Genomic DNA, 27,277 nt, shown 5'->3' with positions numbered 1-27,277 from the left:
AAAGTACAGAAAAATTCATTTCACTAGCAGACAATAGCAAAGAAAAAGATCTCAGTCAGATTCCATAAAACTTATTGTGGTGTCAAGAAAATTATATGGGAAAGGAATAGTCTTTTCAAGAAATGGTGCTGGGAAGACTAGATATACACATGCAAAAGAATAAAACTGGCCCAGGCGCCATGGCTCATGCCAGCACTTATAATCCCAGCACTTTGAGAAGCCGAGGTGGGTGGATCACATGAGCTCAGGAGTTTGAGACTAGCTTGGCAACACGGCAAAACCCCATCTCCGTGAAAAATACAAAAATTAGCTGAGCATGGTGGCATGCATCTATAGTCTCAGCTACTTGGGGGGCTGAGATGGGTGGATGGCTTGAGCTCAGGATGTTGAGGCTGCAGTGAGCTGAGATCACGCCACTGCACTGCAGCCTAGGTGATGGGAGTGAGACTTTGTCTCAAAAATACTAAAAAAAAATAAAACAAAGCTGGATTCCCTTCTTCCTTAAGTCATACAGAAAAATTAACTCAAATGTATCAAAGATCTAAACAGAAAGTAAAACCACGAAACTTTTTTTGGTTCTTTTATGAGACAGAATCTCGCTCTGTCGCCCAGGCTGGAGTGCAGTGGTGCGATCTCGGCTCACTGCAACCTCTGCCTCCTGGGTTCAAGTGATTCTCCTGCCTCAGCCTCCCAAGTAGCTGGAATTACAGGCATGCACCACCATGCTCAGCTAATTTTTGTATTTTTAGTAGAGAAGCGGTTTCACCATGTTGGCCAGGCTGGTCTTGAACTCCTTACCTCAGGAGATCCACTCACCTCGGCCTCCCAAAATGCTAGGATTATAAGCATGAGCCACTGTGCCTGGCCAAAACTATGAAACTCTTAAAGGAAGCATACAAGTAAATCTTTGTGACCTTGAACTCAGCAATGATTTCTCAGTTAAGAAGCCAAAAGCACAATGACAAAAGAAAAAGTAGGTAAACTGAGCTATATCAAAATTAAATACTTTTGGGCTTCAAATGATATCATCAAGAAAGTGAAAACAGAACCTACAAAATGGGAGAAAATATTTGCAAAACCATGTATCTGATACATCGCTGTGTCCACAGTGCTTACAACAGCCAGTAAGTATTAATACATGAAAAGATGCTCAACACCATTAGTCGTGAGAGGAATGCAAATCAAAACCACAATGACATATCACTTCATACCACTAGGATAGCTAGAATAAAAAAGTAACAAATGTTGATGAGGATATGGGAAATCAGAACCTTCATACCTTGCTGGGGAATGTAAAATGGTGCCGCCACTTGAAAATTAGTTTGGCAGTTCCTCAAAGTACTAATTAGTTACCATGTGACCCAACAATCCCACTCCTAGGGATATACCCGAGAGAAATAAAAACTTGCACATTCACAGCAACATTATTCACAATAGCCAAAAAGTAGAAGCAACTGAATTGTTCATCTGATGAATGGATAAACAAAAAGTGGTATATTTGTACAATGGGGTATCATTCAGCTATAAAAGGAACAATACACTGATACAAGAAATATCAATATGAAGGGATGACCCTTGAAAACATTATGCAAAGTGAGAGAAGCCAGTACACAGTTGAATGATTCCATGAAATGTCCATGAACTGTCCATAACAGGCAGATCCAAAGAGACAGAAAGCAGACTGATTAGTGGTTTCCAAGGAGCTGTGGGGGATAGGGGAGAATGTGGAGTGACTGCTAATGGGTATAACGTTTCTTTCTAAAATTTGAAAATGTTCTAAAATTAGATACTGGCAATAATGCATGCCTCTGTGAATATACTAAGAACCACTGAATTGTATACTTTAAAAGGGTGAATTTCATGGTGTAAGGATTTTGCTCAATAAAACTGTTATTTAAAAAGAAACTAATTTTAAAAGAAGAGATAAGGTGATTTAGAAAAAGTGATAAAGAAGATCAGCAAAGGTACATCTACAATGGCAGGTCCTGAAGAAGAAAACCAAAGCAGTAATACAGAACAAATACCAAAAACAACTCAAAAGAACTCTCCTAAAATAAGACAGCTTGAAACTACATATTGAAAAGGTATCCTGTGTATCTAGGAACACTGACCCTTTAAAGAAAAGGGAAAAAATCATTTGATCACCCAGGTTTTTAAAAAAGACCAAACTGCAAGTAGGGAAAAGAAAATCAGATTGTCATCAGACTTTGTGACAGCAATGCTTTTTTCCAGAAGTCCATAGAGTAACTAAGGTATGCAAAGAAAGAAAATGTAAGTCATGGATTTTATAAACAATCAAACTAACCTTCATAATCATATACTTTCCTGGAATATGGGAATAACGCACCTGTGGGCACCTTCTGCATCATATACTATAGAAATGAGCTTCAGATGACCAAAAAGACTGAAGAGACATTAACATAATGTCTGGTGGATAACCAAGTCATTTATGAGGGTAAACGTCTCATTATGGAAACATAAACAATCTGCAACCACACACATTAATATGAATGACATCACAGGAATGCAAAATTGAGACTGAGAAACCCTACAGCACCAACTCGACAAAGACCAACCTGGTTTCTTCCTCAAGAATAAAACAGCAAGAAAAAAAAGAGGGATGCAAACCCTACTTTAAAGAGGAACTTAGAAGATAATGTCAATTGTGGCCGGGCTTGGTGGCTCATGCCTGTCATCCCAGGACTTTGGGAGGCCGAGGAGAGCCAAGGAGTGCCGAGGCAGGCAGATCACTTGAGGCCAGGAGTTTGAGACCAGCCTGGACAACATGGTGAAACCGTCTCTACAAAAAATATAAAAATTAGCTGGGCATGGTGGTGGGCGCCTGTAATCCCAGCTACTCGGGGAGCTGATGCATAAGAATCACTTGAACCTGGGAGACAGAGGTTGCAGTGAGCCGAGATCGCGCCACTGTGCTCCAGCCTGGGCGATAGAGTCAGATTCCATCTCAAAAAAAAAAAAAAAAAAAAAGATATGTCAATCGCAAATGAATGGCCTTCCTTTAGATCCTCTTCAAATACATAGTAAAAAGAAAAAAAAAATTGAACACTGATAGGCCACTTGATGAAAATAAGGAGCCAATGTTCATTGTGGGGGGGTTAATAATGATATGGTAGTATTTTTTTAAGAGGTTTTATTTTTTAGCGATACATACTGAATATTTATAGTTGAAATGGTATCTATAGGTTTGATTTTAAATAATGCAGAGATAAGTATAGACAAGATTGGTCATGTGTTAACTGTGGAAGCTGGGAACAATAATGGTTTTATTGTATTATTCCCTCTCCTTTTGTATCTGCGATTTTACGTAATGTTTTTAAATAGTGAATTAAAATTTTTGAGATATAGTAAATGTCAACAGCATGATCATTTTAATAGCCAAAAATGTTTGTTTTTAATTTAAAAACCAAAATTTTAATAAAACTTAAAACTAAGCTAAACACAAAAATTAAAAGCCTTTTTCTTTTACGATCACTGTCTGTCACTCTCCCCGATAACACTACCAAACGAAGTCTCACTCTGAGAAGGTGGTTTTCTTTTTTTTTTTTTGAGATGGAGTTTGACTCTTGTCACCCAGGCTGGAGTGCAATGGTATGATCTTGGCTCACTGCAACCTCCGCCTCCCAGGTTCAAGTGATTCTCCTGCCTCAGTCTCTCGAGGAGCTGGGATTACAGGCATGCACCACCACACATGGCTAATTTTGTATTTTTAGTAGAGATGGGGTTTCACCATGTTGTCCAGGCTGGTCTCAAACTCCTGACCTCAGGTGATCCACCTGCCTCGGCCTCCCAAAGTGCTGGGATTACAGGCGTGAGTCACCGTGCCCGGCTGAGAAGGTGGTTTTCAACCTAGGATGTGCAAAATCATCTGCAGAGCTTTTGAAAAATACAGATGCAGGGCTCAACTCCAGATGCACTTCATCGGATTCTGATGCACACCAATGATTAAGAACCACTGTGCTAAGGCCACTGACTCCTGAGGTGATAGTGTACTTCAAAACAGCTTATTTTTAGGCAATGTTATGTCTTCCACCAAAGACCAAGTAATTCCACTCTAGGTATATACCCAACAGAAATGAGTACTTATGGCCATCAAAAGACATCTACAATTATGCTCACAACAATACTATTTGTAATGGCCCCAAACTGGAATTAATGCAAATACCATCAGCAGTAGAATGGATAAATTATGGTATATTTACACAATGGAAGAGTATACAGCAGAGAGAATAAATAATCTACAACTATACTAAAAAATATGAATGAATCTCACAAATATAATGTGAAGTAAAAGAAGTCAGACACAAATGAGTATTTTTTTTTTTCTTTTTTTTTTTGAGGTGGAGTTTCATTCTTGTCTCTCAGGCTGGAGTGCAATGGTGCGATCTCAGCTCACTGCAACCTCCACTTCCCGGTTTCTAGCGATTGTTCTGCCTCAGCCTCCCAAGTAGCTGGGATTACAGGCGCCTTCCACCATGCCCAGGTAATTTTTGTAGTTTTAGTAGAGACGGGGTTTCACCACGTTGGCCAGGCTGGTCTCGAACTCCTGACCTCAGGTGATCCGCCCGCCCTGGCCTCCCAAAGTGCTGGAATTATAGTCATTAGCCACTGCGCCTGGCTGAGTATTTTATACTGTATGATTCCATTTTTATATGACACAAAATATGAAAAAAGCTACATGCAAATTAGATTAAAACTTACTTGTATTTATAATATAAAAGAAGATTGCTAAATGTATCAGGAAGTGGTTACTAGGCTGAGTACCTGGGTGATGGAATAATCTGTACAACAAACCCCTGTGACATGATTTTACCTATGTAACAAACCTGCAAACATACCCCTGAACCTAAAAGTTAAAAAAAAATTCATCTACTCAGTGGACTAATACGCAGCCAGAGACAAAAACAGGATGCATTGTAACTGGGTAAAAGATTACAATAAAAAGAAAAACAGGGCTGGGCGTGGTGGTTCACACTATAACCCAACCACTTTGGAAGCCCGAGGCAGGCAGATCACTTGAGGCCAGGAGTTCGAGACCAGCCTGGCCAAGGATGGCAAAACCCTGTCTCTACTAAAAATGCAAAAACTAATTGGGCATGGTGGCCCATGCCTATAATCCCAGCTGTCTGGGAGGTTGAGGCATGATAATCGCTTGAACCTGGGAGGTGGAGGTTGCAATGAACTGAGATCACCCCACTGCACTCCAGCCTGGGCAACAGAGTATGGTCACAAGTCAAGCCATATTTTTCCTAAGCTCTTTTTAAGGTTGTACGCTGAGTTGAATAGTGTCTTCCTAAAATTTGTGTCTACCTGATATCTGTAAATGTGACCTTATTTGGAAATAGGGCCTTTGCGGATGTAATCAAGTTAAGATGAGGTCATATTGAATTAGGGTAGGTCCTAAATCTAGCATGATTGGTATTCTTAAAAAAAGAGAAAAATTCGGACACAGAGACAAACAGGTAAAATGCCATCTGATCACAGAGGCAAAGGCTGGAGTGATGGTAGCTGCAAGTCAATGAATAGCAAGGACTGCTGGCAACCATCAGAAGCCAGGAGAGAGACAAGAAACAGATTCTCCTTCAGAATCTCCAAAAGTAACTAGCCTGTCGACACCCTGATTTTGGACTTCTAGCCTCCAGAAATGTGAAGAATAAATTTCTGTCGTTTTAAGCCACCCAGTTTGTGGTGATTTGTTATGGCAGCTTTGGGAAAAGAATATAGATTACTTTTCAAAGCTGGGGTAAGTGGGGAGTTCTAGATTAAAAACAAAGACATACCCTACAGTGAACACGTGAAGATAATAGTGAGATGCTTCCTAGAGATCTGGGAAATAAATATGTCATCAATTTGGATCAGAAGAGAAATAAATGGATTTTCTTTCAAAAGAAATGAATTCCAAGGTCAGAAATACCTTTCTATATAACTTGACTGAATGTATTAACTTTCTGAGACCAAATGTGTCTATTAAAATAGAAATACAAAGAAACAGTCTTACAAGGAAAATGAAGACAGCATCCATTCAAGCATCGTCCAGGAGAAAGGAGTCTCAACCAATGGATTTTGAGAATTACTACCCCATGGCAAGGCTAGAATGAATCAGGCTATCTTAGCTTGGTGCCATTAAACATTCAAATTATGAAATTCCTTTTGTTCCAACTCCTTACTCACCAAGCAATCTTCTGATTATAATTTGGCTTCCTATGTGGATTGTCTACAGGGAAACAATGAGCTGGTCAGGCTCACAGGAGTATCTGGGCCTTCTGGCAGTTATGTTTTTCATTGTAAATTAATAAATTGACATTCTCCAATGTACCAGTGTCTTAGGAGCCTGTTAGCTCCAGTTAGCACTCCCTGTCTAATCAACTCTAGTATACTGATTAAATTGAGTTTCTGAATATGCAAAGGAGAGGCTGGACACTGGCCAGTAGCAACTTACTGAGGTAAATGCTGCTGTGCAGGCCTGGGTCCACATGAATAGGCAGCCTTCCCTAAGAACACCCAACTTCAAAGCATTTTTTCATTTTAACTTGTCTATACAGAGTTGTTATTCTAAGGACTAGTAGGAACTTTTAACCCTGTTTAAATGCTGGTGCCCTCTGAGAGTTAACTAAGTAAGCTATTAAAATAAGGAGGGGTTCTAAGACTTATCAGAAAGTGTGAATAATTTCAAAATGTGTATGGACTATAAAAGTGTGAAAACTCCCCCTTCCAGGAAATTACCACATTAACAATCTTAACTTCATCACTTTATGGTAAATACGGTTCTGATAAGCATTTGTGCACACAGCTCAAAATCCGTCTTGTCCCCAAGTAAATAATTCTTATGTTTTAGCAGTAGTCTGTAACAAGTATAGTTAAATGTGGTAGAACATTAAGCAAATCTACCAGGTTTACCCATAATCAAACTCTTCCAGAATCCTTGTTACCCTGCAGAAGCTTTCACTCCTTATTCTCCCAACCATTTTTCAGACCTGCCAAAGTGCTTCTGTTGTGAATTTAAAATTTGGTATTTTGAGATGGTAACAGAGTCTTTTAAATATATTAGAAGCACTGTCTTATTGGTTTAAACTTCCATATATGGAAAATAGTCTATTTCTGTTTGTCTTCTATACAGGTTGAATATCCATTACCAGAAATGCTTGGAACCAGAAGTGTTTCAGATTTCAAATGTTTTTGGATTTTTGAATACGTGCATTAAACTTATGGTTGAGCATTCCTAATCTGAAATGTGAAATGCTTCAATGAACATTTCCTTTGAGTGTCACATTAGTGGTCAAAAAGTTTTGAATTTTGGAGCATTTCAGACTTTGAATTTTCAGATTAGGGGGCTCAGCCTGTATTAAAAATAGTTGAGTTCAATAAAGTAATGAAAACAAGTTGATGAACCAGAACTCTGTGACTGAATTATAAATCTCTGGCTAGGCAAAGATTAGTGGCTAGCTGTAGATGACTTGAAACTAAATTTGAGGCTGTGCCAAATTGAGATTCCCAGGGATTTTTAGAGGACTCATAGAAAGAGAGAAAAGGAAGAAATCTTGTTTTGCTATCAGGGCAGAGCCAGATCTTAAGGACACAAAGGTACAGCAATATCCCATGATTCAGCCTTCCAGTTTATGAGGACTCAACTCCTAGAGTCAGGCAGCACTTAAAAAGTAGAGGCAGAGAAGCAAAACATTTAAAGTCTGTTAAATTCATGAGTGTGAAGACTTTGGTTTAAAATGAAATTGGAACAATGTTTTTAAAGAGAGATTATTTAAAAACACTGCCTATTACTCTTTATCATTCATTATTAATTAACATTGCCCATCAGTCATTATTACAGCATAGAGGCTCTATCAGTTTTTCAGCAGGGCAGAAATAAATACCAGCAACACAATTAACCAGGAAGTGTAAATTGACACTAGAGCCACGGTATGGCTAAATATAAAAGAATTCATCAACAGACTGTTCCTTCTCTACCCTTCACAGAGTAGAACTACTTGTGTGCAGAAAGTTAGAATAAAGGGTGATTCTTATGATAAAGTTTCAGAGGGTCCTTGGGCATTTGTAAAAACACCGTGTTCTACAGTGGCCCATCCTTTGTACACTAACATCGGAGGGACATTGGGGGCAGGGTGAGAGGCATGTATCACAATTGAATGAATAAATGAGTCTTCTATATAAGGCTCAAGGAAGGAAGCAATGGGCTGCCTAGCCTAATTAGCAAAGAAAGAGATATGCCCACTTATCATTCTTATTCAGAAGGCACTTCTATGTTGAAACACATTAAAATACAAGACTAAAAATATCAACCGCCCCTCAACTAGCTGTGTAGTACCACAAAAGCAAGTATCAATCAGTCTGCTATCACAAGATAAATTGTTCTTGATTAGTCAAGATGAACTCTTTATTTTCAAATCCTATTGTTAATGTATATAAGGATGGAAGCCTCAAATTTAAAGCCAAAGGATGCTGGCAAACTGACACCCTGAGATAGTAAGAAATAGATAAAAGATTCTTTCACACACAGACTAAGAACAGAATAGGGAACCCAGAAGTAAGACCGCACACCTACAATCATCATCGTTGACAAACCTGACAAAAAACAAGCAATGGGGAACAGATTCCCTGTTTAATAATGGCGCTGAGAGAACTGGCTAGCCATAGCAGAAAACTGAAACTGGACCACTTCCTTACATCTTATACAAAAATTAACTCAAGATGGACTAAAGGCTTAAATGTAAAGCCCCAAACTACAAAAAACCTGGAAGAAAACCTAGACAATACCATTCAGTACATAGCCATGGGCAAAAATTTCATGATGAAGATGGCCAAAGCAATTTCAACAAAAGCAAAAATTGACAAATGGGATCTAATTAAAGAGCTTCTACACAGCAAAAAACAAAAACAAAAAAAACCCTGAAAAACAAAAAAACTATCAAGTAAACAGACAATTTACAGAATGGGAGAAAAATTCTGCAACCTATGCATCTGACCAAGGTCTAATATCCAGCATCTATAAGGAACTTAAACAAATTTACAAGAAAACAACCCCATTAGAAAGAAGGCAAAGGACATGAACAGACATTTCTCAAAAGAAGACATACAAGTGGCCAACAATCATATCAAAAAAAGCTCAACATCACTGATCATTAGAGAAATGCAAATCAAAGGCCGGGCGCGGTGGCTCAAGCCTGTAATCCCAGCACTTTCGGAGGCGGGTGGATCATGAGGTCAGGAGATCGAGACCATCCTGGCTAACATGGTGAAACCCCGTCTCTACTAAAAAATACAAAAAACTAGTCGGGCGAGGTGGCGGGCGCCTGTAGTCCCAGCTACTCGGGAGGCTGAGGCAGGAGAATGGCGTAAACCTGGGAGGCAGAGCTTGCAGTGAGCTGAGATCTGGCCACTGCACTCCAGCCCGGGCCACAGAGCGAGACTCCGTCTCAAAAAACAAACAAACAAACAAAAAAATACAAATCAAAACCACAATGAGATACCATCTCATACCAGTCAGAATGGCTATTATTAAAAAGTAAAAAAAAAAAAAAAAGCTGGCAGGGTTGTGGAGAAAAAGGAATGTTTTTATACTGTTGGTGGGAGTATAAATTAGTTCAACCATTATGGAAGACAGTGTGGTGATTCCTCAAAGATCTAGAGACAGAAATACCTTTTGACCTAGCAATCCCATTAATGAGTATATACCCAAAAGAATATCAATCACTCTATCTGCCGGGCGCGGTGGCTCAAGCCTGTAATCCCAGCACTTTGGGAGGCCGAGACGGGCGGATCACGAGGTCAGGAGATCGAGACCATCCTGGCTAACACAGTGAAACCTCGTCTCTACTAAAAAATACAAAAAACTAGCCGGGCGAGGTGGCGGGCGCCTGTAGTCCCAGCTACTCGGAGGCTGAGGCAGGAGAATGGTGGGAACCCGGGAGGCGGAGCTTGCAGTGAGCTGAGATCCGGCCAGTGCACTCCAGCCTGGGCGACAGAGCAAGACTCCGTCTCAAAAAAAAAAAAAAAAAAAGAAAAGAACAAGAATATCAATCACTCTATCATAGAGACACTAGCAAAGACATGGAATCAACCTAAATGCCAATTAATGGTAGATGGGATAAAGAAAATGTGGTACATATACACCACAGAATACTATGCAGTTGGCCGGGCGCGGTGGCTCAAGCCTGTAATCCCAGCACTTTGGGAGGCCGAGACGGGCGGATCACGAGGTCAGGAGATCGAGACCATCCTGGCTAACACGGTGAAACCCCGTCTCTACCAAAAAATACAAAAAAAACTAGCTGGGCGAGGTGGCGGGCGCCTGTAGTCCCAGCTACTCGGGAGGCTGAGGCAGGAGAATGGCGGGAACCCGGGAGGCCTGGAGCTTGCAGTGAGCTGAGATCCAGCCACTGCACTCCAGCCTGGGCGACAGAGCGAGACTCCGTCTCAAAAAAAACAAAAAACAAAAAACAAACAAAAACAAAAACAAAAACAAACAGAATACTATGCAGTCATAAAAAGGAATGAGATCATGTCCTATGTGGGGACACTGATGAAGCTCAAGGCCATTATCCTTAGCAAACCAATGCAGGAACAGAAAACCAAATACCACATGTTCTCACTTATAAATGGGAGCTAAACAACGAACATACACACAGACACACAGAGGAGAACAACTCACACTGCGGCCTATCGGAGGGTGAGGGTGGGAGGAGGGAGAGGCTGAAGGAAAATAACTACTGGATACCAGGCTGAATACCTGGGTGACACAATAATCTGTATGACAAATCCACACATCCTTTACATGTACCCTTGAATGTAAAATGAAAGTTTAAAAAAAAAAGATTACTTTCAATTACTGAAAAGGAAGTTGGCCAACAATCTAACAAAAATGTGTCTCCTGTGACTATACATGGGACTACTAAGATGAAAGTGCATCTAAAAATCTAGCAACTTACATGGCTGTATGAAGCCTTTGGAGAAATAGTTGGCTTCATCTCACCAATTCTGCATCTTGCTTTGGTTTTATAGGTTTATCTGAAATACTTGGAACCAGAAGCATTTGAGATTTTGGACTTTTTCAGATTTTAGAATACAGGAAGTCCTCACTTAACATCATTTATAGGTTCTTGGAAACTGTGATGTTAAGCAAAACAACATAAAACAAAACCAGTTTTACCACAGGCTAATTGATATAAACAAGAGTTAAGTCCTTATGGCATTTATCTGGTCACAAAAAATCACCAAATTTCTAAATAGTGACCCTAAACACTTCAAATATTAAACACTGAAATAAAATGTGAGCTATACATACAATCCAGAAAGATTATCATTACTTTTTCAGGTGGAGTTTTGCTCGTCACCCAGGCTGGAGTGCAATGGTGCGATCTCGGCTCACTGCAATTTCCTCCTCCTGGGTTCAAGTGATTCTCCTGCCTCAGCCTCCTGAGTAGCTGGGATTACAGGTGCCCGCTACCACGCCCTGCTCATTTTTGTATTTTCAGTAGAGATGTGGTTTCACCATGTTGGCCAGGCTAGTTTTCAAACTCCCGACCTCAGGTGATCCACCCGCCTCGGCCGCCACAAAGTGCTGGGATTACATGGTCACATTTCAGAAAGATTAATAAAAACAAGATAATTATTAACCCAATTTTTGGTGAACCAGTGAATGATGGTGGTAGTAGAGGTAGTAGGTTAAATCAAGGAATAAATGTTTTGCAAATTAAAAATTGTAAGGAGCACACCCTATCACCAGGCAGTTCTACAACAAAGACAAAGACAGCAGGTTCGCTGAGCGGTTTCACACTGCATCCTTTAACTGTCGTGCTTTTGTATGATTATTATGTATCTCACAAATTTTTATTTTACGACAATTTGTATTCATTCATTCATTCATTCATTTTCCAACCTGCTTTTTGCAGTTCAAGGTCACAGCTGGTCAGAGCACAAGACAGGAACCCACCAGGGACAGGATGCTATTCTATCACAGGGCACACTCAGACACACCCACACTCATTCAGACTGGGACAATTTAGACACACCAATTGAGCAATCCTCCCACCTCAGTCTCCTAAGTAACTAGGACCACAGGTGCGCACCACCATGCATGGCTAATTTTTAAATATTTTGTAAACGTGGGGTCTCCTTGTGTTACCGAGACTGGTCTTGAACTCCTGGGCTCAAGTAATCCTTCTGCCTCGGCCTCCCAAAGTGCCGGGATTACAGCAGTGAGCCACTGAGCCCGGCCAGTGTTTTTTCTTGTCAATTTTATGACAAAATACACTATTTGATGACCTGCTGTTTTTGTGTTATACTTATGGTTATACACCTCTAATCCAAAAATCCAAAATCCAAAATGCTCCAATCAATGTTTCCTTTGAGTGTCATGTCTGCGTTCAAAGAGTTTTGAATTCTGGAGCATTACAGATTAGGAATGCTCAACCTGTGCTAGCTAGATTATGCGTTTCTTTGCTTGTGAGCTTTGAGAATCTTCTTCTACCTTTTCCCACTGTGTAAATTTCATTAAAAGAACAAAAATTTAAGAACAACCCAAGAAAGGAAAGAGACAACTTATTAAATGTATTCAGGCTCTGTCTGATCCCCATTAAGAGGTAAAAGAGAAACTAAACATTGTTAAGTGCCTATTATTTGCTGGACACTGTGTTAAGCATCTCTCTGTCTCCTTTATTAGAGTTAAGGTAAACACTATTTTTATATCTGCTAATGACAAACCCGAAAATGCTCAATTTTAAAAGGCAAGCTTTTAGAGGCAAAGTTTTCTAACCCATTTCATTATTAGACAGAAAGGAGGCATCAAGAAAGGACAAGAATGAATAATGAGTTCATCCCAGACTTCTAAGGCCAACACTTGATAAATAATTAGGAGTTCACTAAAATAGTGAAGAACATCTCTTACATTAGGTTTTCTCACAGAAACTGAAGAACCAAAGACCTCTAAACTTTGTCTCATGATGGATTATTTAAAAAGTCAATATTTAGGATAAGGCAGACGGAAACAGAAAAAAAAACCCTTAGAATTTAATTTAAATAGAATCTGATGCTGAGTATGCATTTTCCCAACAATAATGTAATACCACAGAAAAACTAGACAGCAAAGTTTGAGATTAAATGAAACTACAAGTCTATCACAGGAGGTAATATTGCCTACTTGGATTTGTCTTGAGACTTTTTAACAGGTAAGACAATGTCACATTTATCTGGAATTGCTGGAGGATCAGGAATCATTTTATCACATAAATGGGTTTTTTAAATACTAAAGTTTATTAAAACCAAAATAAATGATTTAAATGGCTTATCATAGGATAACAAAAAATATATGCATCCATGCTGTTACACAATGCTTTCCTAAGGATTCCAGTTTACTACATACAGCCATATTATACACGACTTAATTATAAATCGGTTTCTCTCTCTTTTCCCTATTTCCCATCAACTCTGTGAACCACTGTAGTTATGAATAAGCTGTTAAAAACTCTCCAAAGGGCAAATGCATAGCTTTTGTGCTGAGCTGAATGACAACTATATGAGGTGCTATGCAAGATACTCAGGGCTTTTTCCCCAATGCAGTTCAGGGTAAACAGTTCTGTATTCAAAAAGACTGAAGTGGTGGGAAGACTGGTCTTTGATTCTGTGTAGGGTCACCATACTTGTTAGCACACTTTTTTAAAAACTACAACATCTAGTAGTTCACTCATGCTCTGTGTAACTTCTTAGCAGGTTTCATCTATTAGTAAACAATTGTGATTTAAAAGGTTTTCATCATTCCTGTGTAGTAACAGCTCACCAACAAGTAACACAACAGATCGTGTCAGAAACCTGAGCAAATAGCAGACATCTATATTTTAGATACCTTAGTTGTCCAAAGCTTTACTGTCCAGTCAAATGATGAAGTGACAAAAAGATGTGAGAAGTCTACTGCTCCAACAGCTGCATGACAATGGATGCCAGTGATTGGTCCTTGATGCCCTTCAAACATCTCACTGATTCCAGCTTTGCTAATTTCATAAAAGTGAAAATGTTAGCGAAGTCTCCTATAAGTAGACCAACTACACACACTTTTTATTATAGGTTTATATATCAGGCCTTGACTTAATTTTGACAGACTTAACTCTGTGCTCATAACTTATCACAATTAACTTTGTTGAGTGTTATTCCATCCACATTTAGTAACACTACTAAAGCAATAAGTGCCTTTGGAACTGTAAACATCATGCTGTTGACAACAGACCTCAAAAGTCCAGTATCTGAAATGGTGTAATAGAAACAAAGATACACTACATTTAAGAGAGACAATCGGGGCTACTTTTAAATCAAAAGCTTTGAAGTGAAGGTGATCTATATTTGAGATGAAATCTGGGCAATTTTTTTTTTTAAGGAAGCAATAAGGTACAGCTAGACAATTTCAAAACAGACAGAATGGAAGGAGAAATATTACTCAGTTTAAAATATGTATGACATTGCTGTACAATTATCAGGAGACTGAACTAATGCTGAAAGTCCAAATACACCAAAATGGGAAACAGCTGAAAATCTCATTTATAAGTCTATAGGTCAATATTGGCATGTGTATATTGTATTTGTAACTACTGAATGTTCCTGCCTATCACTAACTTATGTGAGTACATGCACACACACAAAACCACAACCCACAAAATCGAGAACACATCATGAATCCCAAATTATCTTTTATACAAAAAGGTATTAAGTTTAAATTTTATGTGCCTGAACACAAAAAATCTGTCACAAATAACAAGTGGATCTATGACAGATTTCTACTTAAATAAGGCAATTTGTTTCAACAGGATTAAAGGAAGAATTTTAAATTACTGCAAATTCCAGTTTAGGTTTACCTGCCATGGCGGCATGCTGTGTACACAGAACCTTCTTCACTCCCAACAACAAAGTTGTTGACATCTCCAACAGGGAAGGACATAGATGTCACAGCTACTGCTTTTGACTGTTTATGAACCAACTCCATGCTATCCTACACAGAAAAACCTGAGGAAATTAGTTTGTAAACTTGCAATTTTAAATTTCTGTAGAAAAACTTCTAGTCTTTGATTGTAAACAATTCTTTTACTGTATTATTTACATAAATCTACCTCAATTAAATGAAGCAGGTTTCCAAGTAAAATATATACATAAAAAACTATATTAAACATGCTTCAGCTTATAAACTGTTGTAACACTACTATAAAACAGTTTATGAGAAACATAAGTTGAGGTATACATACACGTAAAACATAACATTTACCTCAAAATTTCAGTTTCCCAAGTATAACCCACCTGTGGATGGGAAAGCATGTCCAGACTCCATGAACAAATTTTTCCATCAGTAGAGATGCTAATCAGATTGTGAGCATTTTGTGTTCCAACAACATTCACACAATATACAGGGTGCTAGAGATATTTAAAAAAAAAAAAAAGTTTTCAGGGATTATTTTACCAAAAAGCAAAACAAAATTTTTAGTCTAATTATAAGCATTCTGTTTATTATCAAGTCTCATAACTTGTGGGTATTCTTAATGTGAAGTTTGCTATTAACAGAAGGTTGTCATAGACGAGAGATGAGTTTCCAATAAATCTCCAAAAAAAAAAAAAAAAAGAAAGAAAAATGGCCTTCATTCTTGGTTGCTAAATGGTAAGGAATTCATACACCAAAGGAAGCACATTCTGAGATGACTCTGATGGCCACTACACTAAGTATTATAGCTAAGGGTGAAGGAGCACAGAAGCCTAATGGAAATAACCTTATTTACTTACTGTGTGTGCAGCTGCTGACAGTGGAGTTCTTTGCACTGGAGTTCTTTTATTGCTACGGTTATCCCAAAGCACAATTTGGCCTGAATATGTACCACCAACAACAAGATTTGGATGAAATTTTGCAAATGTGGCAGACATCACAGCTGACTGCAAATAAGTAAGATTTTCATACTTGAGATTCAAATAAAAAAAGCCTGACAAGTTCTAAAAACCAATCTATTTCCGAAATATTTCTTTCTTCATTGTATGGTATTAGAGGTTATAAAAAACAACTAACTAAATTAATCAAAAGTTTTCACTGTTTCAGAAATATAAAAATGTATCTTTAAGATATTTTTTGCTTAAAAGTCCAATGTAATGGCTATTTACATAAGTAGATTTAACCAATTTATCAAAGAAAGCAAAAAGTTATTTAACTATAGTATTAAAAAGATAACTAGCCCTGCATTAGCCTCTGAGACAGTAATCTAACAGTAGAGTACATGCTAGTTTGATTCAAGTAAGTGTTTACTCAAGATTATGACATTATTAAAATATTTTAACTTATGCAACCAGAAAAGGCTTGCAAATTCTAACCTTCTACTAAATCTACTTTAAAAATCTGCATCTGTTTTCTACTTCAACCATATGTTTCTACTTAAAACCATTTAGTTCCAATTCCTCAGGCCATGTATAAGTAATTCAGTGGGCCAAGCATCTAATTGTATATTCACAAATAAGTTCCTGGGAAACTCCCTGTAGGAAAGACATTTTATAAAAGATTCCTTTTATACAGTCAATCACCATAAAAGAAAATCACAACTGCAAAGGACTTTAGGTGTGATTAAACATTATAAGAGATGTCAGAAAAGCTACAAAAGGCAGATCATGTTGAAATGAGAAGTCTTCAGTTTTCTGTTAACATCTGTTTGCAAATATGGAGTGGTTTAGTAAAATGCCAATCCAATGAAATCATTATGTTGACAAGAAAAGAAAAAAGGCACTTGTCTTAATTCATCAATGAATTCTTAAACTTGAGGAAGACTGTTAAAAGACCACCATACCTGGCAGTGAAACACATACTCTGGGGTAGTTTTTTTGTATTTCATATTCCATACAAGGGCCACACCATCAGGCTCATGAGGGGCATCTTCATTGTTATTATAGGAAGCTACAAGTAACTCCGGATACTGCTCAGAAGAATCAAGAGGAAAAGAAATGCTATGCATTATAATAAGAACTGTTTTATATTCCTAGTTATTTGTCTTTATCAGATTATTATTCTGAAAATATAAAAACCTAACATTTCATCAAGAGAGACATCTCTAGCGTTATGCTCACTAGGACGTTAGTACAATTTTAAATTAGAACAGTTAATTATTTTAAATGTTTTAATGTTAAAACATTTAATTAAAATATGTGTCCAAATTTTACACAAAGGATTTGGTGAGCAACTGAAATTAGTAAAACTCGCCTATAGCATCAAGTCCTGAATTTTAAATATAAACAATGCTTCTAATCTTTCTTCCAAAGTACATAAGATGAGTATGTTAACATTAGAGCCATCATCCAATTAATTTTAAATCATATTGATTTATTACACAAAATTCCCATAATTAAAATAAAATGACCTGCTAATTATAATTTTAAAAATGAGTTAAGAGCAGCCATTTTGTTGTATTTTACCTGAGATGACCAATCCAAACAACTAACAACCCGATGCTTCGACCAACGTTCGTCAAAAAATTGTCGATTTAATGACAGTTTAGCACCTGCTTGAATCTCTCTACAAAAAAAGACCAACCCCCATAAAAGATGGTGTTAAAATTTTTATCACTCTTAATCTTAAAGTAATTTAACATTATTGAAGCTAAAGATCTTAGCAATTCAACATTACCCTTCTTTGTCTTCTAAATCTCTCCCACTGTAGTCAAAGAAGATGTTAATCTGCTCAGAAAGAGCTCTTTCTACAATTCTTGTAGAATGGTCAAAGAAACTTAAAAATTCCTCAGAGTGCAAGATTTGTTGCTTTTCTTCTTCAGTCAGCTCATGAGGGGGAGCTGGAAAATAAATAATTTTTTGAAGTATGATTTAGGTCAGGCAAATCACATCAACTCACTATCACAGTATGGATCAATGAATGTTACACATTCTTTTTCAATCAGATTCACTTATTTGATTTACAGCATTTCATACTACTTTAACACATAAGTAATAAAAGGAATCTTAACAGAAATCAACAAAATTTTTTAAAGTTTAATTCTTTAAGATACCTTTACTATCACTTTCCTCATCTTTCTTTAAAGTTTTTTCTTCTTCAGGTTCAATAGGTGGTTTAGGAGCCACTACATCATCATCTTCCTCTTCATCTGAAAAAAAAAAAAAAAAAGAAGGATATAATAAATTATTTTAATGAAAATAGCTGGTAACTTTTGAGACAGTATTTCAGAAGGTATCACAACTCCCAAGATAAAAGTAAAACTAAACCATGGACAGGACAGAACAAGTACAAATAATAGGGATTTTTATCAACATAATCAAATAATTAAGTGGAACCTCTTGGTTTTTATACATACCTATGTGGTACCTCAGCAACAGCCACCCTAAATTCTGTAGCTACATAAACTGAAATAAGATATATAAGCAACTAGGATGAATTCCTCATGAAGTCTCTAAAAGCTTGCAAGCATTTATCATTCTAGACAGAACAACATGCAACTCCTGCATAGTTTTATATAGCATGCTGACACATTAATGCTGTAGAATGAGGAAAATCAAATGTCTAAAATAGCCTACAGAGCTGGCTGCTTACTTGTGATCTGAAACCATCAGTGTCTAATGGGTCTTCATATGGCATAAAGACGGCTTACATTAACTCTCAGGTTGCTATTTGAGAGGCAGATTTTGAAGATAATAGCTATAAGACCACATTTTCTATTCTGTCATTTTAAATGCAAGTCTCATCATCTATTGTTACATGAAGTGGCAATAAGCACTTAATATAATGTTTTCTTAATTTGAATAAAAGTATACATTGGGATAATATACAATGTTTATAAGACTTCTAAAAAATTACTAAATCTCTTACATCCCAAACCAGGAAGTAATTTAAAATCATTTATTTTAAAATGTTATAGAACACATAACCCTGTCTACCTTTTCTTTTGCTACACACTGAGATGGGTTTTTATGAAGAAAATGTTTATTTTTATTGCCTCAACACATGAGTTATTTGTCTATAAGGGAAAGGCAGCAGGCATCTGCAGCAGAGTGCAGCTCAAGTAATGAGAGCCTATTCAATAAGGGGACTTCACTTGTTATAGTCATTTCCCTGACTCATGTTCAAAATTATCTAAAACACACATACGTATGACGTACACAAAAGAATGGTCAAGAATGGGAACCAGCTGCCAAGTCATGGTCCCAGCAGCCAGGCCAGCTGACTAGATAGCAACAACCAGATGGCACTGCTGGGATTGTGTCTTTTTGCTACAAGGTGGCAATGGGATGGCATAACATTCTTCCGCTTCACTGCTTCCAATCCTGTGTCTCTCCCCAATGGCGGGCCTGTGCAATTACCAGCACTCCAGGAGGCCTAAAGACAAGCCTTTACCCTGCAAACAAAATGCAGCTTGTAGGCCACACCAGCTGCCAAACCACACACATAGTGTTAGGTTGAGAGAGCTATGAAAATCTTTCTAAGGCAATAAAAATATAACTGTACCTGTGGAAAGAAAGCTTTAAATGACACTGTATAATGCACACAATGATACAACCTCCAACTTAATCAAAATGATAATGACGTATGCCAATCCTACATTACTTGAAATTGAGCGATTTTTACGTTCTGACAAGTTTACAGAACTAGGATAAATGGCACGAGTGATTTCAATATATGCTCATACTTTTGAACCAAATGGTGAAGGTTAAAATTTTTCCTTTCAAGGGCCTCAATCAGCCACAAAGGAAAACAGTAATCACTGTCTTTTCAGCCAGCCCAACCACATTTGTCAGCCCTTTCTCCGTCAATGCAGCCAGAGCAATCAACCTGCCAAACATTCAGAATGGAAAAACAATCTGAAAATACAGGGTATAATGCACCTGCCAGTGAAAATGGCCATTTCAAGAAAAGCTAGTGATCTCAGTGACCCTGCTGAGGAGGCGGTGGTGCAAAGGGGAAAGAACACGTAAAAGAATTCTTAGTGATCGCCACTCTCTTGCACACTGACACTTCCTTACAAAGCATGCCAATTACAGCTTTTGTGCTACTTAAAAAAATGAAAAGCTTTTTGGGGCAAAATAATCACATAGAGAAACAGAAAGACACTACTCCTTTTTAGATGAATTCTCATATGCAATGAATTATTAATCTGAAATAGTATAACTGGTAGCAATTCCATACTATATTACTCAAGCATTAGAATGAAATTCTTCCATAAAGTCACCTGCAGGTGTAATGTAATAAAATAATTTTATTACATTTAACTTATAAGTTGTCTTTTTAGAATAACAGGACATCTACTTCAACTAAAAATTCACTGTAAGAATATACATATATTCTCCACTTTCTGCTAACGCTACTATTACCCTAATCAAGTTTGTTTACTAGTAGGGTTCACTGTATGTAAATCCTAAAATCAAAGATAGGAATTTTGAATCACCCAGGACGGGTCATTCTTGAGCACTGTGAATTATAAATTACAGCCTCCTACCCACATCTTATTCTCCTCCTTCAACTTTGTTGTATTATACGGCCTCTAAGTACCATTTCCAATGACAGGTGTCAAATTCCTGTCATAATGCATATGGTCAGTACTTTAGTGCTAAGTGACCTCATAATTTACATATTTAACAGAAAAGATCTTGTTTATAGACACTCTTTTCCTTTTAAAATTTAAAATGTAGATGAAATATGTCAGACAGTGATCTATATCTGTGTACTATACAGCATGTGCCATGCCTGTTTGTCCATATAAATTATTTCAGTTGTAGCTGAATGATGAGCATCAACTATTTAAACACATGCTCTCAGGGTTTTATTTTAGAATTAAAGTACATACCCTCCCTTTCTACATGGATTAAAACCAGATTTTAAAACTATCATTGGTACTTAAGCTTCATAAAAATGATTAAATTTCAAGGAACATAAAAACAAATAACGCTGTTCTTAAAAACTGTAAAATGTAATCTTTTTGCTGTAAGGTTGATCTTAATTATCAAATTTACTAAATATTTGGCAAAAATGCTTAACGTCAATAACATCAGATTAAAGAATGTTCTTCTGAGACAAATACGCTTTTCTTGTTATAAGCTAATATGATAGCTACCAAAGGACTATTAACATGGCCAAAAATATAAAATTACAGTTCTAAAGATTTTCTAAGCTAGTCCTTATTACATGATGAGCTATATTTAAAACTGGAAAAGACTGTAACAGAGCAGGAAGAACTGAAAAATGGGGCTGCCATGTCACATCAATTTATTGATGAATATTCATTACAATATGCTAAGTGGTTAACTCCATGCTTTCTCTGACAAGGAATCTAAGGTTATAAACTGAGCAGTAAAGACTGCATAAAAGTAGGAGTTACTTTTAAAATGACAAATCTCTTGTCAATGAATGCTAAAACTAGGTTTAATGAACCATTGAATTTTTACTGAGTTAACATCAAAATTGTGATGTATTTTGGTGAGACAGAAAGAAAAGCTGTTTTGTAAATTAAGCTGCACCTAGAAATAGCACCAAAGAATGAAATTCCAGTTGTTGGAATAACCTGTTACAATGGAGTAGGTTAATCCAAGTTAAATCATCTGTGAAATGGGTGGCTTTTGTTAAACTGAAGGAAGGAGCCTTCAGAGCAAGTTTTCTCATCTGTACCTCATGGTACATTTAAGATATATTTTACATTCAAGATACCTTTAAGATAAGCTAAGAGTATGCCACAAAGCATACTTTGAATTATTTTAAAATATTACAAGACATTTAAAAGGTAATACAGTATCTTAGAAAATCCTTACTGAACAAACATTGCTACTTATGAATCTATTACTTTTAATGATTAAATCTCAATAGGAAGTGAAAAACAAATCCCATCATTAGTGCACTGTTCTTTAGGAAATATGTTTGTTGTCCATCAATTTACTAATGTAGTTTTATTATACTGGTGCAACCCATTTTAAGATAATTTAATATCCTATGAAAAATTCCTAACTTACAAGGTAGTCTGATTATTCCTGGTATAAAGGAAGCTGACACTGAATTCTAAAAGTCAGGACATTTGCTGCATATAAAAATATGAGTTGCCTTATAAAAATTCAACTTATGAATAACTTCACAAACATCTATGAAAATATTAGAGGAAAATGCTTTAATCATTAGTTTAAAAATACAGATTACATAGGAATAATTTTCCTTTAATATTTTCAAAAAATTCCTTCTTTTCTGGGTGAATTTCATTTTGAATCACTCTATTTCAATCCATTTGTCCATCATTTCATCTTCTTATACCTTACTCTTTAAAATCAAATGTGTATTAAAGAAAATCTTCACTGGGACAAAGCTTCATGAATGTATCAATGGAATCCATTCCTTTTCTTTTTTTACACCATCTAGAATAAGATGCAAGGTCACTTGGCTTTCTTTGGCTTTTCAACAAGGGAAAAATACACAGCTGACTTTTTAATCAGAAATGATTTCAATATAGATATAACGCTAGCTTGAGGGGGGAAATAAGAAAGGACTAATAGTTTAATTATACCACTTCCTTTAACACAAAATTTGTCTCTCCGTAGCCTTTTTTTGTTTGTTTGTTTAAGAGATGGGGTCTTGCTATGTGCCTTGGCTGGCCTCAAACTCCTGGGCTCTAGTGATCCTCCTGTCTCAGCCTCCTGAGTGCCTGGAACTACAGGTGCACACCACCTTGACCAATCACAGTCCTTTTTATATAAAATTTGGGTTTCATTTTGGCAGTATTAGCATCCTTACACAGGTCATGTTATCTGTGATCTCATCAAATATTACATTTTTCTGAGGCCAGGGTTTCAGATATGCTGGTTAAAGTCTTTCAATCAAGATTAAGAACAAATGCTTCAATTTTCAATTATATTTATATTCTCATAGGTCCTCTGAGGGTTAAAACTAATTTATTAAGTGTGTTATTCATTCCAGAATCTTTTAAAAATCCATTTTAATTATTTATATATTTGAGATAGAGTCTCACTCTGTCGCCCAGGCTTGAGTGCAATGGCACAATCTTGGCTCAATGCAACCTCTGCCTCCAGGGTTCAAGCGATTCTCCTGCCTCAGCCTCCCAAGTAGCTGGGATTACACGTGTGTGCCACTACACTTGGCTAATTTTTGTATTTTCAGTAGAGATGGGGTTTCACCATGTTGGCCAACCTGGTCTCAAACTTCTGACCTCTGGTGATCTGCCCCACCTCGACCTCCCAAAGTGCTGGGATTACAGGAAAATCCATTTTAGATAAGGACGATGTATTATTAAACAGAAGGCATACAAATTTGGTCTTCTGGGAGTGAATTCCAAATGTTAAGATCATGCAATAAGTGATTACAAGATATTCACATATAATAATTTTCTACACAATATGAGGCTAATCAACGGGTATTGAAGAAAACATATCTGGCTACTAAGCCAATACCAACAGTAATTATAAACTCCTTCACAGATAAGAAAGTGAAATGGAACAAGAGAAATGGCACTTCACTAGAAATCAAGTGCCAGTTTCTGGATGTATGCCTGATATTCTCTCAGACGGTGGACTCAGGCTCACCAATTAATCCCCTTAAACCTCAGTTTCCTCAGAGATAAACAATCTGATTAGATTAGGTAACCATCAGGATTTCTTTTTCCTTTAATAATCTTTCAAACAATAGCAAAATAAAAAAAAAAATCCATACAGAAGAAGTGAATAAGAAAAAATAATGCCATTTTTCAAAAGAGGTAAAACTTTTAAAAGGTAAAGAAAGTAACTTTTTCAGGAGTGTATCTGTGGGCACCACGTTCTTGCCAAGAGAAGCTTTCACCTGCCGAGAAGAAAACTGACCGAAGTCACGTGGTACTAGTCAATTTCATTCACAGTAGGTGCTTTAAGACAGCAAAGCACCGCAGTTCAGAAACAGTACTACCAACTTACAGAGTAAACTTGAAAGCAAGAAGGTGGCCAGAAGGGGGAAAAAGAAAAACAAGGCAGAATAAAAACTGCTTTTTTAAAGGAATAGGCTTGGCCATTTTTATTTAAAAAAAGAATACAAAAGAAAGGTAAGAGTTAAGTCTATGACCAATTTTTACCTTCAATTTGGTAAGTCACATTACTTCTGCATGGATTTTACTGCCTACCAAAGTTCAGTTTGCTGTCTGTTACACTCCAATTGTGATTTCACCAATTTTGTTTTACGGTGAGTTTTGGAATTCATTACATCATTCTTAAATGGGAACCAACCAGGCAAAGTTTGAGAACCACTATATTAAAGTGATGGGTAAGCAAAAGAACAGTTAAGCACACAGTGTTTCCATTATAAAACCTTAATTTCAAGGTTTTTCTCTTTCCTTCTTTCTAAAACTTATAAAATTTGGGAAAAGAAACTTAATGTAAGAGGTCCAGACATGAAAATAACTATAATGATAGAAAAAAGAAATTATCTCATTTTTTTCCCCAAAGGATACTGTCCAAATATCTCATTTTTATAAATATTTCCAAAGGGTAAGGATAGCTCCATCGTATCAGGACGCATTTTTTTCTTCCCCTTCACTTATATACCTCAACCTGTAACTAAAAGGATGACAAATCCAAAGAAAGGATAAGCTAGTGCCTCTATATAGAGCAAATAATCTATAAACGTGTAGAATCAGCGCTAGATAATATAAACTAAACTCCTTACTACAGGTTACTATAGAAAAACAGGAGTTGTTACTTCAGTTGCGAGAGAAAGTACACCTTAGAATCAGTCATATTTGGTTTACAATCACAGCTACTAGCTATGTGATGCTCGATAAACTAACTCTTTCAGTTTCAGCTTCTTGGTGTGTAAACAAAACCAATACCTAACTTTCAGGGCTTTGGTGACAGCATTACTGATGATGTAAAGTGTCTCATACTATGCCTGATATGTGGTAGGCACTTCTTGGTGTTATAATTTTTAGTCACCAAGTTAAATAAGAAGTTTGGAGACATATTCATTGGAACCAAAACATTAACAATGGGTGGTACACAGCAGTATCAAAGACATTTCCTCTCTATATCCTTTCTGTACTTCTAAATTCTCTATGATATACCACTATAGTAATTAGAAAAAAATATTTTTAAAAAAATGAAAGTCTTGGCTGGATGCGGCAGCTCATGCCTGTAATCCCAGCACTTTGGGAGGATCACTTAAGGCTAGGAGTTTGAGACCAGCCTGGCCAACACGGTGAAACCCCCATCTCTACCAAAAATACAAAAATTAGCTGGGAGTGGTGGCGCACGCCTGTAGTCACTGCTACTCAGGAGGCTGAGGAGGGAGAATCACTTGAACCCAGGAGGTGGAGGTTGCAGTGAGCTGAGATGGCACCACTGCACTCAAGCCTGTGCAACAAAGTGAGACTCTGTCCAAAAAAAAAAAAAAAAAAAAAAAAGGCTTCACTTAAACTGGATATAACTATAGATATATTAGGCGTTACTCAAAATAGTTTCAGAATACTTTATATTTGAAACAATCCAAAATGCACTGTACCGTAAGTGTAATAGTGTAACTAAAAATACAATCTCCAAAGTACCAGATGAAGAAAAAGGCCTAAATTTATTTTTTTAAATGAGTCACGGTGCCTTCGTTTTGGCTATTCTGCTCACTTTCTGAGTTAACATATCTACTAAAGTAGCTCCTAAATAGCAGACATAATATTCACCAAATTAATATACTAGTTAACAAAATAGTATTTTCTAGAAATTACAGAATCCTGCAGTATTAGTATTCTCATACTGACAGCTCCACACTTTCTTTCCTTTCTTTTTTAAAAAAGTTGCTTATGTCTCAAGCAAGTTTATCATCAGTGTTTTTCTTCGGTTAGGATGAGGACCCTGCATCTACAAAAGCTATCTTACCAACCAATGGAGCAGCAGGAATGAAAAAAAATGAATACACAGAAAATTTACATGGCCAAGTAAAAAGTACTTGGACATGGCCGGGCACGGTAGCTCACGCCTGTAATCCCAGCACTTTGGGAGGCCAAGGTGGGTGGATCCCCTGAGGTCAAGAGTTCGAGACCAGCCTGGCCAACATGGTGAAACCCCATCTCTACTAAAAATACAAAAAATTAACCAGGCATGGTGGCAGGCACCTGTAATCCCAGCTACTCAGGAAGCGGAGGTGGGAGAACTGAGCCAAGATGGCGCCACTGCACTCCAGCCTGGGTGTCAGAGCAAGACTCCGTCTCAAAAAAACAAACAAACAAAAAACTTGAACAAAAATGTTATACCGATTTCCTCAAAATTTTGGAAGTGTAATTATATGTATCGTAATGTTGTCGTCCCCTTTTGAGAAGAGTGAAAGGAAAAGTTTAATGTATTTATTTCATTTCCATCCTCAGAGGACAGCAAAAGGAGAATAGTTAAAAGCGTCTGTGATGACCTGCTATTAAGTCAAAAGGTTGTAAATAGCTACAACCCTAATTTTCTTTTTTTTTTTTTTTGAAACGGAGTCTCGCTCTGTCGCCCAGGCTGGATGCAGTGCAGTGGCACAATCTTGGCTCACTGTAACCTCTGCCTCCTGGGTTCAAGCAATTCTCCTGCCTCAGCCTCCCGAGTAGTTGGGATTACAGGCGCCCACTACCACACCCGGCTAATTTTTGTATTTTTAGTAGAGACAAGGTTTCACCATGTTGGTCAGGCTGGTCTTGAACTCCTGATCTCAAGCAATCCACCTGCCTTGGCCTCCCAAAGTGCTAGTACAGGTGTGAGCCACCGTGCCCGACCACAATCCTAATTTTTTTTTAGGTATAGGCAAATATGAAATTTTAAAGATTTTCTTTGGCAGTAGACAGGGATTTCAAGGATTTCTCCTCGCTTCTGTTTACCTGTGTTTTCTGACTTTCTGCAATGAATATAATTTTTGTTTTTCCTTAATGGAAAAACATGGTAATTTAATTAAAAATTTAAAAATACATTAATTCAAACATTTGATAAAATTTCTATTCCAAAATTGTTAACAGCTCTAAAATCCATAACTCATTTGATGGTAAACTCTGACATGACCAGAGGTAAAGCTATTTATAATCATTACTTCTCTCACTCAGTATGTTCACATGCTTTGCTGCCAAAATATTAATGCCCAAAATACTACTGGAGTGTTAACATATGATATATATGTTTTATTACTTTTATATAATCTGAAAAATTCGGAATTCTAATACATATGTGGCCCCAAAAGCTTCAGATAAGACACTGTGAAGTGTATTAGGGATCTCACATAAATCTTTTTTTTTTTTTTTTTTTTGTATGATATAAATTCATTAGCCTTACT

The 27,277-nt window shown here is 37.1% G+C and overlaps 1 protein-coding gene across 5 annotated transcripts in view; it reads right to left on the bottom strand.

Annotated features, from left to right (window-relative positions):
* The window catches only part of DYNC1I2 (dynein cytoplasmic 1 intermediate chain 2), a 62,845-nt gene that overhangs the window by 6,687 nt on the left and 28,881 nt on the right, over nt 1-27,277 (bottom strand). For all 5 annotated transcript variants that reach the window (XM_023185926.1, XM_023185922.2, XM_023185923.2 and 2 more), the window contains 8 exons: nt 18,036-18,131; nt 17,660-17,822; nt 17,449-17,548; nt 16,827-16,952; nt 15,784-15,930; nt 15,307-15,420; nt 14,871-15,004; nt 13,871-14,015 (listed from right to left, as the gene is read on the bottom strand). In XM_023185926.1, coding sequence (XP_023041694.1) covers nt 13,871-14,015; nt 14,871-15,004; nt 15,307-15,420; nt 15,784-15,930; nt 16,827-16,952; nt 17,449-17,548; nt 17,660-17,822; nt 18,036-18,131 — 1,025 coding nt within the window. The remainder of the gene's footprint in view (nt 1-13,870; nt 14,016-14,870; nt 15,005-15,306; nt 15,421-15,783; nt 15,931-16,826; nt 16,953-17,448; nt 17,549-17,659; nt 17,823-18,035; nt 18,132-27,277) is intronic.

This window comes from Piliocolobus tephrosceles, chromosome 11 (assembly GCF_002776525.5).
Source record: "Piliocolobus tephrosceles isolate RC106 chromosome 11, ASM277652v3, whole genome shotgun sequence".
Taxonomy (NCBI): domain Eukaryota; kingdom Metazoa; phylum Chordata; class Mammalia; order Primates; family Cercopithecidae; genus Piliocolobus; species Piliocolobus tephrosceles.
Note: the sequence above shows the minus strand (reverse complement) of the source record. Positions and strands in the feature narration are given on the sequence as shown.